We start from the raw sequence: 19270 nt of genomic DNA, 5'->3' as shown, positions 1-19270 counted from the left end.
GCCAGCTTCCCAACATCCAAAGGACTTTAAAATGCGTTCAGCAACAGCTAAACCGGCGTGCGACGCCGGGTACCGGCTAGTGTTATTATAATATGGGTAAAAGTACCCCTTTTTTAAACCTGACTGAAATTCGAGCCGTTACTAGCAACCCTGCGGGGAGGCCCGGAATTCCCGAGTTATTTTTTCCGAGTTAAAAAAACCGAGTTAAAAAAAAACCGAGTTATCCCGAGTTATGGCGTCATTTTTGGAATTTAGTGACGTCATTTTTCATTTTTTAACTCGGGAATTTTCGCTTCCTTTAACTTTCCGAGTTATTTCAAATTTTTTAACTCGGGAATTTTTGCTTCCTTTAACTTTCCGAGTTATTTTCCATTTTTTAACTCGGGAATTTTTGCTTCCTTTAACATTCCGAGTTATTTTCCATTTTTTAACTCGGGAATTTTTGCTTCCTTTAACTTTCCGAGTTATTTTTCATTTTTTAACTCGGGAATTTTTGCTTCCTTTAGCTTTCCGAGTTATTTTTCATTTTTTAACTCGGGAATTTTTGCTTCCTTTAGCTTTCCGAGTTATTTTTCATCTCTCTTTAAATTTCTTTTCAATCGACATGGCAAACTTTATGGCGCAATGGCGACAAACTTTATGTCAAGATTATAAAATGAACACAACACATTTTCTCTTCTTATTTTTGCATCGCACGTTTTTCAGTTTCGAACAAGTGTCCAGTATCTTTCACTTCACATTGCGCAGAATGGGGTTTGACGTTCGAATTGTTTTTATAAAAAGACGGGTGCAAACATTCGAATAACAATATACCCTCAGGTCAACATTTAAAGACTTTCCACTTTGAAAAAGTAGCGTATTTGACCCCCGGAACGTTTTTTAACCGCAAGTCTAATTAGAGCCTTATGACACAAAAAGATTCGATTCATAATTCGAATGTTTTGCAAAGGTCACACGCGCGCGGGAAACTTTCGAATGTTTTTCTGTAAGTTGATTTGGTGAGTGTGTGCACTCTGGACAGTTTTATTTATTTATTTTTTAACATCTCTCATAAAAATCTACGAATAGTCTGTGAAATAATTGATTCAATAATCGTTGTTGGTGATTCATTCAAAATTTTTACAGCGAAGGGGGAAGGACTCAGTGAATTTTTTCTGAGAATCTTGTCATGTCACTTACAGTATTCTTTAATGAAATAGGGAGGAAATATACATTTTGAAATAGCTTTATCTCATCACTTACCTGATGTATTTTTTGAGATTTACACAGTATTTATGCTGTAATATTTTTGAAAGGCTTACACTTTGTTTATCTAGCAGGTTTTAACTTCAGTTCTTGCTTTTCAATTATTCACTTGTTTGTTGATTTTTCATTTTATTAAGCAGGTTAAGGTTTTTCTAGTTGGTAATGGATGGTTATGTCTTTGATTTAGGTTGGTATGGGATCAATAGATTAAAGCTGGTGTTTTTTTATGAAGAAAAATAACTCGGAAAGCTAAAGGAAGCAAAAATTCCCGAGTTGAAAATTCAAAAATAACTCGGAAAGCTAAAGGAAGAAAAAATTCCCGAGTTAAAAAATGAAAAATAACTCGGAAAGTTAAAGGAAGAAAAAATTCCCGAGTTAAAAAATGAAAAATAACTCGGAAAGTTAAAGGAAGTAAAAATTCCCGAGTTAAAAAATGGAAAATAACTCGGAATGTTAAAGGAAGCAAAAATTCCCGAGTTAAAAAATGGAAAATAACTCGGAAAGTTAAAGGAAGCAAAAATTCCCGAGTTAAAAAATGAAAAATGACGTCACTATATTCCAAAAATGACGTCATAACTCGGGATAACTCGGTTTTTTTTTAACTCGGAAAAAATAACTCGGGAATTCCGGGCCTCCCCTGCGGGGCCCAAGGCGCCGAGTATGCACCCGGCACAGTGACAAGCCGTTACTAGCAACCCTGACCCTACCTAACTGTTAGTTAATCAATTCCAAACAACAAAACCCCCGGAAAGGTGACTATCAGCGATCCGTGGATAAAAAAATAAAAAAATGAAAAATAAAAAAATGAAGGTAACTTTGGGTGATCCGATATAACTCTCTCCCTGTAGTTTGGGACTTGGGACCACTGACCTTTATATAACCCTGGACAAAGCTTCTCAATCCCAGCCAAGCAAAATCTTTGATCGGAGTTTTTTTAGAATTGGTACCCAAGGAGAAGCCATTGCAATGCTAAAAATTAACGCCGCTACATCATCAAAAGAATTTGAGGAAAAGTATACCTAGCGCTCTCGATGCATTTACACCGCTATCGAGTAGTGCCGACATTAGGGTACCAATTTTCAAAAAACTCCGATCAAAGATTTTGCTTGGCTGGGATTGAGAAGCTTTGTCCAGGGTTATATAAAGGTCAGTACTTGGGACCCATGTAGAAGTACACCAATCAACGAGCAAGAAAGTGGCGCTTAGTGATGGACGTTGGGTGGGATGTGCAGAAGGAGATCATGGTTTCAAAACTTGGACCCTGTACACTGTAGAGAAAATTAGCCAGATCTGAGTAACTTTTAGTCTGCTCTACTAAACCCCAGGTACTTACTAACTTTGGACATTAAATCAACCCTTACACAGGGTGAAAATGAGATAAAATATTCCCCTCTCCGAAACGACGCTGTCGTCCGTCGCACGTTAGAGTGGTAATAGACGCGGGAAAAGATATATAATGTGCGGAGTTTACAGCCGTGATGGATGGTTTTCGGGAAGCCGCCCGTATGGACGACAATCATCAGCTAGATATACTTCCTATAGAAACGCCTTTAAATCATTCTTTTTAGTGAGTGTATTATACGTTATTATACGTTCGGATCGTCTGTGTATACGATGGGCCTACGATAGGTGACGAGAGATGCCAATCTTAAATTTTGAAATTTCGGCAAAATGGCTTAATAAAAAGAAATATCGGCGGTATTGAAAATAATTTTACTCGGTAATTTATCCCCCCCCCCTCTGTAACCCGTACAAAATCCGTTCATTTTACCATGTAAAGAAAAAATGGATCAGGTGCAGTTAGCGTGGTCACTGGTTGGATTCTTTAGCAGTGGAGAGCACTGTTAAAGAATATAACCTAATGTCGTTTAACCTAATAATGTTATAAAATACAGACCGGAAAGTATTTCACTGTTAAACAATCCAACCTATAGTCATGTCCGGTCCACTGTTAAACAATCTGACCTAGTTCACTGTTAAACAATCCAACCTAGTCCACTGTTTAACAATCCAACCTAGTCCACTGTTTAACAATCCAACCTAGTCCACTGTTAAACAATCCAACCTAGTCCACTGTTTAACAATCCAACCTAAACCTAGTCCACTGTTTAACAATCCAACCTAGTCCACTGTTTAACAATCCAACCTAAACCTAGTCCACTGTTTAACAATCCAACCTAGTCCACTGTTTAACAATCCAACCTAGTCCACTGTTTAACAATTTAACCTATAGTCGTGTCCGGTCCACTGTTAAACAATCCAACCTACTCCACTGTTTAACAATCCAACCTAAACCTAGTCCACTGTTTAACAATCCAACCTAGTCCACTGTTTAACAATCCAACCTAGTCCACTGTTTAACAATCCAACCTAGTCCACTGTTTAACAATTTAACCTATAGTCATGTCCGGTCCACTGTTAAACAATCCAACCTAGTCCACTGTTTAACAATCCAACCTAGTCCACTGTTTAACAATTTAACCTACAGTCATGTCCGGTCCACTGATAAACAATCCAACCTAGTCCCATCCCTTGTCACGAGTAAACAACCTAACCTAGTTTCATTCCTGGTCACTGGGTTCTTAAAAAAAGAAGAAACTCTCAGGCTCTCAGCTATCCAACGAGCTATAAAAAAAAGTCTAAATCTTTCTGGTTCAGGAAGTATTGGCATTTAGATATTTTCCTAGCTCATTGTAACAAAAAAGGCACGGAACGCTGCTTGGTGGAAATACAGTACATGGTGTGATTTGCGTTGTTACTAAAAGAGGTAACGAGTGGTAAGGATGTGGTAACGAGTGGTAACGAGGTGGTAACGAGGTAACCAGTTAAATACGTTGGCCCTAAAAGGCTCTAATTTTGAATTACTCGATTCTGGTGAATGTAGAGCAGGACTTAATGTTTCCAGTGAATATGATAGTGGAGTTGATGGTCCTGTTGAATGTGCAGCAGGGGTTGGTGGTTTAGGTGAATGTGCATCAGAGTTTTGTGGTTCTGGTGAATTTAATGGTGGAGTTGATAGTTCTGGTGAATGTGATGACAGAGTTGGTGTTTCCGGTGAATGGGAGGCAGGAGTTGATGGTTCTGGTTAATGTGCTGGTGGAGGTAACGGTACTGGTGAATGCGATGGTGGAGTTGACGGTTCTGTTGAATGCAATGTTGGAGTTTGAGTTGCTGATGAAGTTGGAGTTAATGGTGAATTCGATGGTGGATTTGGTGGTTCTGGTGCATATGATTGTGGAGCAGGAGTTTGAGTTTCTTGTGGATGTAAGGGTGGAGCTTATAGTCCAAACCTATAAGCCAACAATTATTACTAATATTAGGTATCTGGCAAAATAAGTCAAACTCCGACAGTTGTTAATGTCTTTAGATAGCATTTACAATATTTGACTCTTTAGGGCTACCATTTTCACCTCGTTACCACATCGTTACCACATCGTTACCAGTCGTTACCAGCCGTTACCACTCGTTACCAGCCGTTACCACTCGTTACCACTTTTAGTAACAACGTGTGATTTAAAGTATTTTGGAATTTGTATAAATTTTTTCTGCTTTTTCACACAGCCTGCGTATTTATACGGTTTGAAAAGATGGTTTTACCGGTGTGAACCAGACACTCTCTATTGGTCATAACTCTATACCTAAATGATTTGTCAGTGATTTGTTATCGGATATCGTATCTGTTCTCAGTTATGTCAGCTATTAAAATTAAAAAGTCATATAAAGATTTTTTTTAGCCAATCAGATTGTCCTTGCGGCAAATGAGTAGAAGAAAAAAATAAAAACATATGTGTACTCCATTTTGAGAATGTGAGAATGAAGTTTAAGAAAAAGACTATTATTTATTTATCATGCATATTAAAAAGGCATTAACAATAGTGTCTACAATTTCTTCTTCTTTTTTTCTTTCAAATCAAAAAAATACTTAAAGTTATATCTGGAAGCGTTTGCGTCGCTCTTCACACATATTCTTTTCTCATGGAAATTAATATTTCCACAAACGCAGGTTTTTCATATCATTATCTACGCGTTTACTATGGCTGCAGTGCATCGGAGATTTTTACAGAGATGGGGAGCATTACTTTTAGGCAATGATAAAATTGCAATCATACATTTTCTACAAGGACAAGGTTTACTAAGTGTTGTCAAAATGTGTCAAACTTGTGGTTCGCCGATGCAACTTGAAGCTAATAGACAATGCCGTGATGGGTTTAGATGGTAAGTTCGGATCAGGTGCAGTTAGCGTGGTCACTGGTTGGATTCTTTAGTAGTGGAGAGCACTGTTAAAGAATATAACCTAATGTCGTTTAACCTAATAATGTTATAAAATACAGACCAGAAAGTATTTCACTATTAAACAATTCAACCTAGCCATGTCCGGTTCACTGTTAAACAATCCAACCTAGTTCACTGTTAAACAATCCAACCTAGTCCACTGTTTAACAATCCAACCCAGTCCACTGTTTAACAATCCAACCTAGTTCACTGTTAAACAATCCAACCTAGTCCACTGTTTAACAATCCAACCTAGTCCACTGTTTAACAATCCAACCCAGTCCACTGTTTAACAATTTAACCTAGTCCACTGTTAAACAATCCAACCTAGTCCACTGTTTAACAATCCAACCTAGTCCACTGTTTAACAATCCAACCCAGTCCACTGTTTAACAATCCAACCCAGTCCACTGTTTAACAATTTAACCTAGTCCACTGTTAAACAATCCAACCTAGTTCACTGTTTAACAATCCAACCTAGTCCACTGTTTAACAATCCAACCTAGTTCACTGTTTAACAATCCAACCTAGTTCACTGTTTAACAATCCAACCTAGTCCACTGTTTAACAATTTAACCTATAGTCATGCCCGGTCTACTGTTAAACAATTTAACCTACAGTCATGTCCGGTTCACTGTTAAACAATCTGACGTAGTCCAACCCCTGGTCACTTTTTAACAATTTGACCTAGTCCACTGTTAAACAATCCAACCTAGTCCACTGTTTAACAATCCAACCTAGTCCACTGTTTAACAATCCAACCTAGTTCACTGTTAAACAATCCAACCTAGTCCACTGTTTAACAATCCAACCTAGTTCACTGTTTAACAATCCAACCTAGTCCACTGTTTAACAATTTAACCTATAGTCATGCCCGGTCTACTGTTAAACAATTTAACCTACAGTCATGTCCGGTTCACTGTTAAACAATCTGACGTAGTCCAACCCCTGGTCACTTTTTAACAATTTGACCTAGTCCACTGTTAAACAATCCAACCTAGTCCACTGTTTAACAATCCAACCTAGTCCACTGTTTAACAATTTAACCTATAGTCATGTCCGGTCCACTGTTAAACAATCCAACCTAGTCCACTGTTCAACAATTCAACCTACAGTCATTTCCGGTCCACTGTTAAACAATTTAACCTACAGCCATGTCGGGTCCACTGTTCAACAATTTAACCTACAGCCATGTCCGGTCCACTGTTAAACAATTTAACCTACAGCCATGTCCGGTCCACTGTTAAACAATCCAACCTGGTCCACTGTTAAACAATCCAACCTAGTCCACTGTTTAACAATCCAACCTAGTCCACTGTTTAACAATCCAACCTAGTCCACTGTTTAACAATCCAACCTAGTCCACTGTTTAACAATTTAACCTATAGTCATGTCCGGTCCACTGTTAAACAATCCAACCTAGTCTGTTGTTAAACAATTCAACCTACAGTCATGTCCGGTCCACTGTTAAACAATTTGACCTAGTCCACTGATAAACAATCGCCAACCTAGTCCCATCCCTTGTCACGAGTAAACAACCTAACCTAGTTTCATTCCAGGTCACTGGGTTCTTAAAAAAAGAAGAAACTCTCAGGCTCTCAGCTATTCAACGAGCTATAACAAAAAAGTCTAAATCTTTCTGGTTCAGGAAGTATTGGCATTTAGATATTTTCCTAGCTCATTGTAACAAAAAAGATACAGAACGCTGCTTGGTGAAAATACAGTACATGGTGTGATTTGCGTTGTTACTAAAAGAGGTAACGAGTGGTAAGGATGTGGTAACGAGTGGTAACGAGGTGGTAACGAGGTAACCAGTTAAATACGTTGGCCCTAAAAGGCTCTAATTTTGAATTACTCGATTCTGGTGAAGGACTTAATGTTTCCAGTGAATATGATAGTGGAGTTGATGGTCCTGTTGAATGTGCAGCAGGGGTTGGTGGTTTAGGTGAATGTGCCTGGAGTTGATATTTCTGGTGAATGTGATGACAGAGTTGGTGTTTCTGGTGAATGCGATGGTGGAGTTGACGGTTCTGTTGAATGCAATGTTGGAGTTTGAGTTGCTGATGAAGTTGGAGTTACTGATGAATTTGATGGTGGATTTGGTGATTCTGGTGCATATGATTGTGGAGCAGGAGTTTGATTTTCTTGTGGATGTAAGTTTGGAGCTTATAGTCCAAACCTATAAGCCAACATATTATTACTGATATTAGGTATCTGGCAAAATAAGTCAAACACCGACAGTTGTTAATGTCTTTAGATAGCATTTATCACAATTCTAGCCCTATAGAAAACTGCCAAACACTTGAATACAATATATTCGAAATTCTTGATAATCCATCCATCCCAAGAACAACCAGACCTGATGTAGATCTACCAAAACTAACAGTCTTGCGCTAAGAAGCATCAGAACCAACCTGTATTTCTGTAGAACCTTTATAACCACAAGGATCTGTTGCATAACCACCAGAACAACCAGTAACGAGTAAAGCAAAAGAAAAAACATCGAATGAAAAAGACAAGAGTCGTATATGGAAAGTGAGAGGTAGTCCTAGGACTAAACTCTATTTAAAGAAATTTACGACGGGAAACAACATGATTATAAGAAGACTGGGTTAGAGGCCCAGGTACCTAAGTGTAAAACACTATAACAGAATTGACAAACGAATGATAAGATCTATAAATTGTAAAAATGTAAGATTGTTTCATAGAGGTCAATAGACCTGAGAAATACACTTCTATAAATAAATTATATCGGGTGGAGAGGGCGCTCGACAAGTCTGAAAAACGCCCGTTATGGTACTTGTAAGTGCTAAAAACAAGTTTTTTGAGAAAATGAATCCAAAAAAGTAGCTTTGAAATTTGATGTCCAAAAAATGTTATTTCAACATCAGAACGTTAGTTGGACATTGAAACAATGTTGAAATGATGTTTTGTGTCTGTTATTTAAGCGTTAAAAATCCCTTAGTAGACTTTTCTTCATTTCAACCTTGGCATGTTTTTAAGATGTTCTTAATTTTTGAGCAGATCTTAAGGAAATCAAGAACATTTGACTATATATTTCGCAAGAATTAATTTTCGTGATTGACCCATTTGACTCCGATTTAACTAAAATCAACCTTTGCGAAAAAGAACACTTTTTATGCCTATCTTTCAAACTAGGATGTTCAGCACTTTTCACAGGAACTTACACAAAACAATTTTACTGACCACTGTACATTTCATAAGTATTCCTCGCACCCAAGACAAGTATACATCGCACCCAAGTATACTTTTCACATTGTTCCTGTCACTACTATACGTGCCTTTTTACCCTGTTTTACCCAGGATTTAATTTTGCGAGTCAAGACTTTCGCGTGAATATAATTTCGCGAATGACCCTAAAAATGGACATATTTTACCAAAATTGCATGGTTTTGATAACTTTGTTTGCTAAAATGGTAGTTTCAAAAATTTCGCGTGGATTTGACGATTTGACGGAAAGGGCAAAATAGAAAGAGTTAAAGTAAATTTTTAATGGTAAGAGTCTTTGTTTTGCATAATGAAATGTTATACCATATACATACAAAATACCTAAAAATAGCTTTATACAGTTTCTAGAAGTCAAACTATGACTTGTGAATCAATAACAAAAGAAAACATAAAAATCATACTTCAATGAAAGCAAACTTAAGCTTGTGGATAATCAATATTTATCCGGTTGATTATGTTGTCAAATGTTTGGTCTAGTCCATACCAGTCCCTAAAAAAGAATTACAAAATCATTTAATTGCCTATCCTATTGATTATCAAATGACGTTTAAACCCAATAAAAATTTAGGACTAGCTGTTTTATTCCTTGCAAGAGGGACGAGATTGAATTTTTACAAGCTCTCATTTGATTCGGTTGGTCGTTAACCAGTAATAAAACAATTTTGTTACTTTTTCTAAAGGACACGTCATTGTTATTACTTCAAATGACCAATTATTAAAGTATCTTATAAAAACTTCATCTCATCTGTTATGAGAGGCCTGCCAGTGTCACGTAGCTTCAAATGCATTTCTTTCCGATTGAAAAATAATTACCTCCACATGAACTCGTTCATGTAACTTTGTAAATTGGCTCGTTCGACACCTTTCATAGCTTTCAGTTTCAGCTTAAAACGGTTCCAGTACGATTCAATGTTCTAATGAAAAAAAAGAAAGGGTTTGAAAAAAAGTATAAACTTTTCTAAAATATAAAAACGTTAAAAATATCATTTTTCAAAGCTTTTACTTTTAGGGGTGGGGTGGGGTTTTTAGGGACCTGCAAACTTTACAAGAATTTTACAGAGAACTAAAAAAATGTACCGAGCCCAATGGCTAATTTTACAAAAAATTATTGTCTGGTTACCTGTGTGTGGGCTCCTGTTAGAGGATCGACAAAGTTGTATGTATGGTTTACGGTATCGTGTTGTATGCAGTTCGGTACAAAGTTTCGAAGCCTATTGTAAGCACGCCATTCATCGCTATGTATGACAGAGTTAGGGTTCAAAACCCGATTAATTACAGCAGTGAGAGTGGGCCTATTTCGCCTGTTCACAATTTCCATATAGCCTTTGGCGGGTGTGTATTGAGTATCGGCCAAGCCAAATACCCAAACAGGTGCCTGTGCTCTTCTTCCTCTTCCTCCCTATATAAAGAAACGAGAATTAAAAGAATAGGGTCAAAACAACATTATGTAGTCGAACGCACTTTGGAAAATATTCAATTTTTTTGTTAAGACTAAACTGCGAAATATGCATTCGATTCTATCAAAAATTTAAAAGAATGACAAACTTTTGAGCAAAATGTAGTTAAAAATCTCTCTCACTCGTATGAAAACATACTCTTTGCCTGTGATGGAATTGGCTCTCGTCAATCTGGACAACAAAATTAGCACCCCCACCACCAATAGCAACTGGGTTTCTGGCTAGATCATTCGTACAGACTTGGCGCAGAAGCTGCAACATTTTGATCACTGTTTTTTTTGGTATTCCAACAATATTCGTTATTTTGGTCATAGAAACGTTGTTTGACCACAGGAAGATTATCAAAAATAAATCACTAAGGGAAATATGCGTCCACGATTCAAATATTGTCCCATCTCGGAGCCTCAAACATCTGCGACATGGTCGGTTACACCTCCTAAACAAAAATATCTGTGTTAGAAATTGTCTGGATAAGATTTATGTTGTCATAAACGACCTTCTAACTACATTCCATTATCGCTCCTACCTTAAGGGAAGTAATTTTCGCGGAAAATATTTCGTGAATTGAGCTCTCCGAATTTACTTTTACGGAAGAAGTTTTCGCAAATTATATGAAAATGCGTACTGTTTTAATCACGTTTTAATGAAAAAAAGGAAACATTAGTTGTTATGGACTAGAAAATGTATTTGTATTAATTAATGATTGTCTCTTAGATCATTTTTATATTTTTTTATCTCTGACTAAAAATTTGATTGAAAGAAAGTAATTTTCGCGAAAGAAATATTTTGCGAATTGCCTGTCTGAGATTAATTTTTCTGAAGAAACTTTTGCGAATTAGGGCCATATTCGTGAATAATTCGTTTTTTGGATTTTAAGGGGGTGTGTGCATTTATTCGAGAATTTTGAAAAATTAAACACGAAGAATTGTTTTTGATAATGCGATACATATATTTTTTTACCATAACAACATTTTTAAAAATTATCGATGTTCTTGTTCTTGTGTGTCGAAGTATCCATTTCTCTCTCAAAATGAAAGTTTAGACTAAGAGCCTATGTTTTAAATAAAAAAAACCCTTCCAGGGAAGAGCGTTTATTTGAGGAGGAGACGTTTATTAATTATTTTCCTAAAAAAGGGGGCTTTTATCCGAGGAGGGGTTTAAAAGAAGGGGTGTTTATTCTAAGTAATAAATTATTTTAAGATGTATTTTTAGCCTTTTTGCAAGGAGGAGCCTTTAACTTAACTCAGAACCCAAAGGGAGCAAGTTGGATTTCAAATTGCCTCAAAACTAAAGGTACGATTACAACTTCTTCATAAAAACTTACCATCTAAACCCATCACGGCATTGTCTATTAGCTTCAAGTTGCATCGGCGAACCACAAGTTTGACACATCTTGACAACACTTAGTAAACCTTGTCCTTGTAGAAAATGTATGATTGCAATTTTATCATTGCCTAAAAGTAATGCTCCCCATCTCTGTAAAAATCTCCGATGCACTGCAGCCATAGTAAACGCGTAGACAATGATATGAAAACCCTGCGTTTGTGGAAATATTAATTTCCGTGTGAATAGCGACGCAAACGCTTCCTGATATAACTTTAAGTATTTTTTTGATTTGAAAGAAAAAAAGAAGAAAAAATTGTAGACACTATTGTTAATGCCTTTTCAATATGCATGATAAATAATAATAGTCTTTTTCTTGAACTTCATTCTCACATTCTCAAAATGGAGTACACATATGTTTTTATTTTTTTCTTCTACTCATTTGCCGCAAGGACAAGACGCAATCTGATTGGCTAAAAGAATCTTTATATGACTTTTTAATTTTAATAGCTGACATAACTGAGAACAGATACGATATCCGATAACAAATCACTGACAAATCATTTAGGTAAAGAGTTATGACCAATAGAGAGTGTCCGGTTCACACCGGTAGGCTGTGTGAAAAAGCAGAAAAAGTTTAAACAAATTCCACAATACATTAAATCACACGTTGTTAGGGAGCGGTCATAAAGTATCTACTAGAGGGGGGTGGAGGATATTTTGAAAAATCCAAAAAAAAATTCGCACCCCCTCCCCTAACCTGGAAAAAATTTTCGAACCCCCCTGATAAGGCCCAATATTTTTTCGCACCCCCCCCCCCTACTAAGAAAATTTTTACGCGAAAAAGAATTCATCCAGACGCGGTACAAAGAGTATTATTTGTTTGTATGACAGTTTTTTTATGTCAAAATAAGGTAAGGGAGATAGTTTAACCCTGTTAAGTTAAAGTATAACAGTGTTAAGACAAGAATCATCAAGTGGTTTTCTCTGAGCTTCTGTAAAATTTGGAAAAAAATACGTCTTATTTTCCCCAGTAGCGACCTGGCTTAATTTTCTGGGGTTGCAAACTATGAAATTGGCGCCCCTGGTATTTTTTGTCCCTACTTGCGCCCTCCATTGTTAAGTGAAAATATTAAACTGTAAGAGCAGTATGGTTGAAAGTAACGCCCGGAATCTTTGAGTCAAGAAACTTGGAATTTGTTTTTGTAATTTGAAATGTTAAGGTGTTTTGACATTAGCAGATACTAAGGAGGCGCAACCATGGTTTGCGCCGACGGGCGAAAATTTCAATATTTTTCACCACCATTTTAGCTAAAAGACACTTTGTTTTGACAAATTTCTTTTAAGAAGTACTTTTTTCAAACCACTCTGATGAGCTGTGAGAGCCACTAATCTACTTCCCTCACCTAGCTCAATGTTACAAACCAAAAGGGCAAGGCGATGATAATAAAACAATGGCATCGTAAAGCAAAAGAAAGAGGACAAAATTCTGAACAAAAAAAACTGGTTTTGGGCGCCACCTAGCCGTTAACGATTATCACCATGCATTAACTCCTTTGATACCGTTCCAGCCAAAATCGTTCCTATTGGAAAGACGTTTTCTCCAGCCTCTGATAGAAAGAAATTTTCAATCGCTTTGAAACTGCATTTTCTTGAAAGTTGATACTTTTAATTAAAACGAAAACGACGTTTTCAAGTCTTTTCATTAGTAAGAAAACGCCCCGCAAACTTTCTCATTTCTCAATTGCTAGAATCCGGAAATGTTCTCTTTCTGGCGGTATTGAAAGAGCTAAAACAACGCTCCGTGCCTGCTATTACGGTTCTCTAGAGAATTGGACTCGTATATAGAAGAACATCTAAGGCTGAAAATTGAGAAAATAAAGTCCAAATAATACGTAAATACGATTTTAGAACAAAATTTAAAAAAATAATTTCTCCTGCCTTGCGCATGATTTTATTTTCGTCACCCGGTAATGCGGAAATGGAGAGTTTTTAGATTTGGCCGCGGGTTGAATTCTTTCATTCATTCATTCATTCATTCATTCATTCATTCATTTAATGAATGAAAATGAAATGGGATGTCTTTTCCCCCAAAAGAGCCAGAAAAAAATTTAATCACGTGTTTTTTTTTCTTTCGCGTTTTCTTCTTTTGTATCCCCTTTTCATTTTTCTTTCTTTATTTGTTGGCTTGAACGTTAGACGTTCACATTAATAAACTTTGAGGGAGATTTCATTTCGGTCATTTGCAAATTGAAATCGTAATCATGACCTTTGAAGACATCTTAGCGATTTGTGAAGATGAGCAAGTTTTGATAAGGGAGCTGATGGATGCTGGCTTATTAGCGAGTACAAGAAAATGTATGAACCGGAGAAAACACGAAGAAGATATTCAGATGATATTATTGCCAGATATGAAGACTTGGTAAGACGTTTTAATTTGCTTTTGTTTACCCTGAAAAATCATTTACGTTTCTATGAAGCTCTTTCTCCTTTCATGAATCTGATAAATATCAATCTCAAAGATGTTTGATACTTTCATTTGAAGTCTTAAAAGCCTTTAAATATAAAATATATCAAGAAACAAAGTTTAATAAAATATCAACACAATATATCAGCAGTAAACAAATAACTGACGCTTAAAAGCGGCCATTTTTTAATCCCGAGTAAGTTAATTATTTTTAACTTATTTTTTGCCTACATGTTTTTAAGGCGATGCCCAAGATGTACAAGCAAAGCTTCATTCAAGACGGGGTCGTTTTTTTCGCAAACAAATATACCACTTTCAAAATGGATTCAAGGCATTGATAGATGGGCACGCCAGATGAGCCTTAGGGTAATGATATATTTAAAATAGAGGACACAATGAAAAAAACAGACCTTTATGTCCTTCGTAAATACTAACCTGATATTCATATGCTGAATTTTCTATCGGTACGTTTTTAAAGCTCTAAAGACACGCCATCTACGTAGGCTAGGTCATCTTTTCAAAGCCCTACCTTAAGCTTAAGTAGCTAAATGCATACCCAGCAGGCATGGGACGTTGTTTTAACGTCCAAAAAACGTTTTAAGAAATTTTAAGCCCTTAACAAGTTCGGTCCAGTTTAAAAATAAAAACCAGTAAACAGTTTAAAATGTCTGCGAAATTTTCATGTAATGAAATATACTTTGATTCTTTAGGAGATTGCTGAGGATTTGGACTTGTCGATTCCTACAATAAGCCAAATGATGAAGCATTTTCGAGAGCAGTGTCAAAGTTTTTTCGACCGCAATCTTCATGAAACTGGTGGCCCTGGTATTCAAGTAAAAGTTAAAGAACTTAAGGTAATACCATTTTTACCGGTTGAAAGAGAGATCGCTACAATCGACACAAAATCCTTTTTGCTTATTACCTAACCCTAACAAGAAACTATTTAAAAACAAAAGGTTGTTGAATCAAAACTAACCAGATGACCCGGCTGGTATCCTACTTAAAATTTGGGTATTTCTTAAAAAAGAGAATAGATAACATCGGGTGCCTAGGATTTGTTAGTCTTAATCTAGACTCAAATTAGTTTTATACTTTTTTTTTCAATAGAAATGCACCAACACGTGTAATATTCTTATCGCGTTAGATGGCAGTTGCGGACGAGGATACCTTTTCCACAATACCAATGGAAGGTTCCAGGAAGAAGATTATATGTTTGTGTCTCCAATCAAGTCTGGAACCATGGTCTTCACCGACATTCGTGATTTAAACGTAAGGCCAAATGTTGCCATGTCCAATACTCTGGAGTTGTTTCAAGGCAATGACGATCAGGCGACACAAGCAATTAGATGGCTCAGGCACTTCAGAGGGGTACAATGTCAAAAGGCTGGTGCCCTATTATCTGAATATAATTTGCGCTTTTGGGTTGATGATGGACTGGAATTCCATGAAAGATTTTTTCAAGCTTTCGTAAGAAACTATGAAAATGAATTTGTATAAACTAAAAATCTATTGATCGCTAATTGTTGATTACACGATAGTTTTTATGGATCTATGAAAATCTTATATTTTTTATTGTTCTTTTTTTGAGAAAAAAAATATAAACTTAATTTCTATGCTTTCATCGCCTATGCTTTCATCAATTTGACTGGGTCAAATTGTTTAACAGTGAACCGGACATGGCTCTAGGTTGGATTGTTAAACAGTGGAAGGTTGGATTGTTAAACAGTGGACTAGGTCAAATTGTTTAACAGTGGACCGGACATGACTGTAGGTTAAATTGTTAAACAGTGGACTGTAAGTTGGATTGTTTAACAGTGGACTAGATTAAATTGTTAAACAGTGGACTGTAGGTTGGATTGTTTAACAGTGGACTAGGTTGGATTAAACAGTGGACTGGTTGTAGGTTGGATTGTTAAACAGTGGACTAGGTTGGATTGTTACAGTGGACTGGTGTTAAACGTGGCCTTGGTGTTAAACAGTGGACTAGGTTAAATTGTTAAACAGTGGACTGGGTTGGATTGTTAAACAGTGGACTAGGTTGGATTGTTAAACAGTGAACTAGGTTGGATTGTTAAACAGTTGACTAGGTTGGATTGTTAAACAGTGGACTAGGTTGGATTGTTAAACAGTCGACTAGGTTTAGGTTAAATTGTTAAACAGTGGACTGGGTTGGATTGTTAAACAGTTGACTAGGTTGGATTGTTAAACAGTGGACTAGGTTGGATTGTTAAACAGTGGACTAGGTTGGATTGTTAAACAGTGGACTGGGTTGGATTGTTAAACAGTGGACTAGGTTGGATTGTTTAACAGTGAACCGGACATGGCTAGGTTGAATTGTTTAATAGTGAAATACTTTCTGGTCTGTATTTTATAACATTATTAGGTTAAACGACATTAGGTTATATTCTTTAACAGTGCTCTCCACTACTAAAGAATCCAACCAGTGACCACGCTAACTGCACCTGATCCGTAAGTTCTTATGAAGAAGTTGTAATCGTACCTTTAGTTTTGAGTTATTGAAATCCAACTTGATCCCTTTGGGTTCTGGGTTAAGTTAAAGGCTCCTCCTTGCAAAAAGGCTAAAAATACATCTTAAAATAATTTATTACTTAGAATAAACACCCCTTCTTTTAAACGCCTCCTCGCATAAAAGCCCCCTTTTTTAGGAAAATAATTAATAAACGTCTCCTCCTCAAATAAACGCTCTTCCCTGGAAGGGTTTTTTTTTATTTAAAACATAGGCTCTTAGTCGAAACTTTCATTTTGAGAGAGAAATGGATACTTCGACACACAAGAACAAGAACATCGATAATTTTTAAAAATGTTGTTATGGTATAAAAATATATGTATCATCGCATTATCAAAAACAATTCTTCGTGTTTAATTTTTCAAAATTCTCGAATAAAAGCGCACACCCCCTTAAAATCCAAAAAAACGAATTTTTCACGAATATGGCCCTAATTCGCAAAAGTTTCTTCAGAAAAATTAATCTCAGACAGGCAATTCGCAAAATATTTCTTTCGCGAAAATTACCGTTCCAATCAAATTTTTAGTCAGAGATAAAAAAATATTAAAATGATCTAAGAGACAAACATTAATTAATACAGATACATTTTCTAGTCCATAACAACTAATGTTTCCTTTTTTTCATTAAAACGTGATTAAAACAGTGCGCATTTTTATATAATTTGCGAAAACTTCTTCCGTAAAAGTAATTTCGGTGAGCTCAATACACGAAATATTTTCCGCGAAAATTACTTCCCTTAGGGTAGGAGCGATAATGGAATGTAGTTAGAAGGTCGGTTATGACAACATAAATTTTATCCAGACAATTTCTAACACAGATATTTTTGTTTAGGAGGTGTAACCGACCATGTCGCAGATGTTTGAGGCTCCGAAATGGGACAATATTTGAATCGTGGACACATATTTCCCTTAGTGATTTATTTTTGATAATCTTCCTGTGGTCAAACAACGTTTCTATGACCAAAATAACGAATATTGTTGGAATACCAAAAAAAACAGTGATCAAAATGTTGCAGCTTCTGCGCCAAGTCTGTACGAATGATCTAGCCAGAAACCCAGTTGCTATTGGTGGTGGGGGTGCTAATTTTGTTGTCCAGATTGACGAGAGCCAATTCCATCACAGGCAAAGAGTATGTTTTCATACGAGTGAGAGAGATTTTTAACTACATTTTGCTCAAAAGTTTGTCATTCTTTTAAATTTTTGATAGAATCGGATGCATATTTTGCAGTTTAGTCTTAACAAAAAAATTGAATATTTTCCAAAGTGCGTTCGACTTCGTTACATAATGTTGTTTTGACCCTATTCTTTTAATTCTCGTTTCTTTATATAGGGAGGAAGAGGAAGAAGAGCGCAGGCACCTGTTTGGGTATTTGGCTTGGCCGATACTCAATACACACCCGCCAAAGGTTATATGGAAATTGTGAACAGGCGAAATAGGCCCACTCTCACTGCTGTAATTAATCGGGTTTTGAACCCTAACTCTGTCATACATAGCGATGAATGGCGTGCTTACAATAGGCTTCGAAACTTTGTACCGAACTGCATACAACACGATACCGTAAACCATACATACAACTTTGTCGATCCTCTAACAGGAGCCCACACACAGGTAACCAGACAATAATTTTTTGTAAAATTAGCCATTGGGCTCGGTACATTTTTTTAGTTCTCTGTAAAATTCTTGTAAAGTTTGCAGGTCCCTAAAAATCCCCACCCCACCCAAAGTAAAAGCTTTGAAAAGTGATATTTTTAACGTTTTTATATTTTAGAAAAGTTTACACTTTTTTCAAACCGTTTCTTTTTTTTTCATTAGAACATTGAATCGTACTGGAACCGTTTTAAGCTGAAACTGAAAGCTATGAAAGGTGTCGAACGAGCCAATTTACAAAGTTACATGAACGAGTTCATGTGGAGGTAATTATTTTTCAATCGGAAAGAAATGCATTTGAAGCTACGTGACACTGGCAGGCCTCTCACAACAGATGAGATGAAGTTTTTATAAGATACTTTAATAATTGGTCATTTGAAGTAATAACAATGACGTGTTCTTTAGAAAAAGTAACAAAATTGTTTTATTACTGGTTAACGACCAACCGAATCAAATGAGAGCTTGTAAAAATTCAATCTCGTCCCTCTCACAAGGAATAAAACAGCTAGTCCTAAATTTTTATTGGGTTTAAACGTCATTTGATAATCAATAGGATACGCAATTTAATGATTTTGTAATTCTTTTTTAGGGACTGGTGGACTAGACCAAACATTTGACAACATAATCAACCGGATAAATATTGATTATCCCCAAGCTTAAGTTTGCTTTCATTGAAGTATGATTTTTATGTTTTCTTTTGTTATTGATTCACAAATCATAGTTTGACTTCTAGAGACTGTATGAAGCTATTTTTTTAGGTATTTTGTATGTATATGGTATAACATTTCATTATGCAAAACAAAGACTCTTACCATTAAAAATATACTTTAACTCTTTCTTTTTTGCCCTTTCCGCCAAAATTTGTCTCGCGATATCGCGTGGGATCGTCGATTCGCGAAATCAAATCGTCAAATCCACGCGAAATTTTTGAAACTACCATTTTATCAAAACCATGCAATTTTGGTAAAATATATCCATTTTTAGGGTCATTCGCGAAATTATACTCACGCGAAAGTCTTGACTCGCAAAATTAAATCCTATTAAAGTAGCCTTAATCTGTCTTATCTTGAAGTTGTTCACAA

At 36.2% G+C, this 19270-nt stretch overlaps 2 protein-coding genes across 2 annotated transcripts; one reads left to right on the top strand and one right to left on the bottom strand.

The window, feature by feature from the left end:
* The first annotated feature begins 5109 nt into the window (after positions 1–5109).
* On the top strand, positions 5110–19001 carry LOC136824835 (uncharacterized). The gene is made up of 5 exons (XM_067080846.1): positions 5110–5460; positions 17372–17669; positions 17871–18149; positions 18354–18454; positions 18778–19001. Exons 1-5 carry the CDS (start codon positions 5279–5281, stop codon positions 18803–18805), a joined length of 888 nt encoding a protein of 295 aa, XP_066936947.1. The 5' UTR covers positions 5110–5278; the 3' UTR covers positions 18806–19001.
* Positions 9112–11734, bottom strand: LOC136811110 (uncharacterized). The gene is made up of 5 exons (XM_067068041.1): positions 11548–11734; positions 10362–10659; positions 9887–10165; positions 9580–9680; positions 9112–9256 (listed from the first exon to the last, which is right to left on the bottom strand). Exons 1-5 carry the CDS (start codon positions 11727–11729, stop codon positions 9184–9186), a joined length of 933 nt encoding a protein of 310 aa, XP_066924142.1. The 5' UTR covers positions 11730–11734; the 3' UTR covers positions 9112–9183.
* Positions 19002–19270: the final 269 nt, after the last annotated feature.

This window comes from Clytia hemisphaerica, unplaced genomic scaffold (genome assembly GCF_902728285.1).
Source record: "Clytia hemisphaerica strain Z4C2 unplaced genomic scaffold, Clytia hemisphaerica genome assembly, whole genome shotgun sequence".
In the NCBI taxonomy this organism is placed as follows: domain Eukaryota; kingdom Metazoa; phylum Cnidaria; class Hydrozoa; order Leptothecata; family Clytiidae; genus Clytia; species Clytia hemisphaerica.
The sequence above is the reverse complement of the archived record's forward strand: the minus strand, read 5'-3'. Positions and strand labels throughout refer to the sequence as shown.

What these genes read in the sequence shown, in the direction of transcription:
- LOC136824835 (XM_067080846.1), top strand. Translation starts at nt 5,279, where the DNA reads ATGGCTGCAGTGCATCGGAGATTTTTACAGAGATGGGGAGCATTACTT. An exon ending in TGCCGTGATGGGTTTAGATG is followed by an intron (nt 5,461 to 17,371) that starts GTAAGTTCGGAT and finishes ATTTTTGTTTAG; the next exon opens with GAGGTGTAACCGACCATGTC. An exon ending in AATTCCATCACAGGCAAAGA is followed by an intron (nt 17,670 to 17,870) that starts GTATGTTTTCAT and finishes TTCTTTATATAG; the next exon opens with GGAGGAAGAGGAAGAAGAGC.
- LOC136811110 (XM_067068041.1), bottom strand. Translation starts at nt 11,729, where the DNA reads ATGGCTGCAGTGCATCGGAGATTTTTACAGAGATGGGGAGCATTACTT. An exon ending in TAACAGGAGCCCACACACAG is followed by an intron (nt 9,681 to 9,886) that starts GTAACCAGACAA and finishes TTTTTTCATTAG; the next exon opens with AACATTGAATCGTACTGGAA. An exon ending in ATGAACGAGTTCATGTGGAG is followed by an intron (nt 9,257 to 9,579) that starts GTAATTATTTTT and finishes ATTCTTTTTTAG; the next exon opens with GGACTGGTATGGACTAGACC.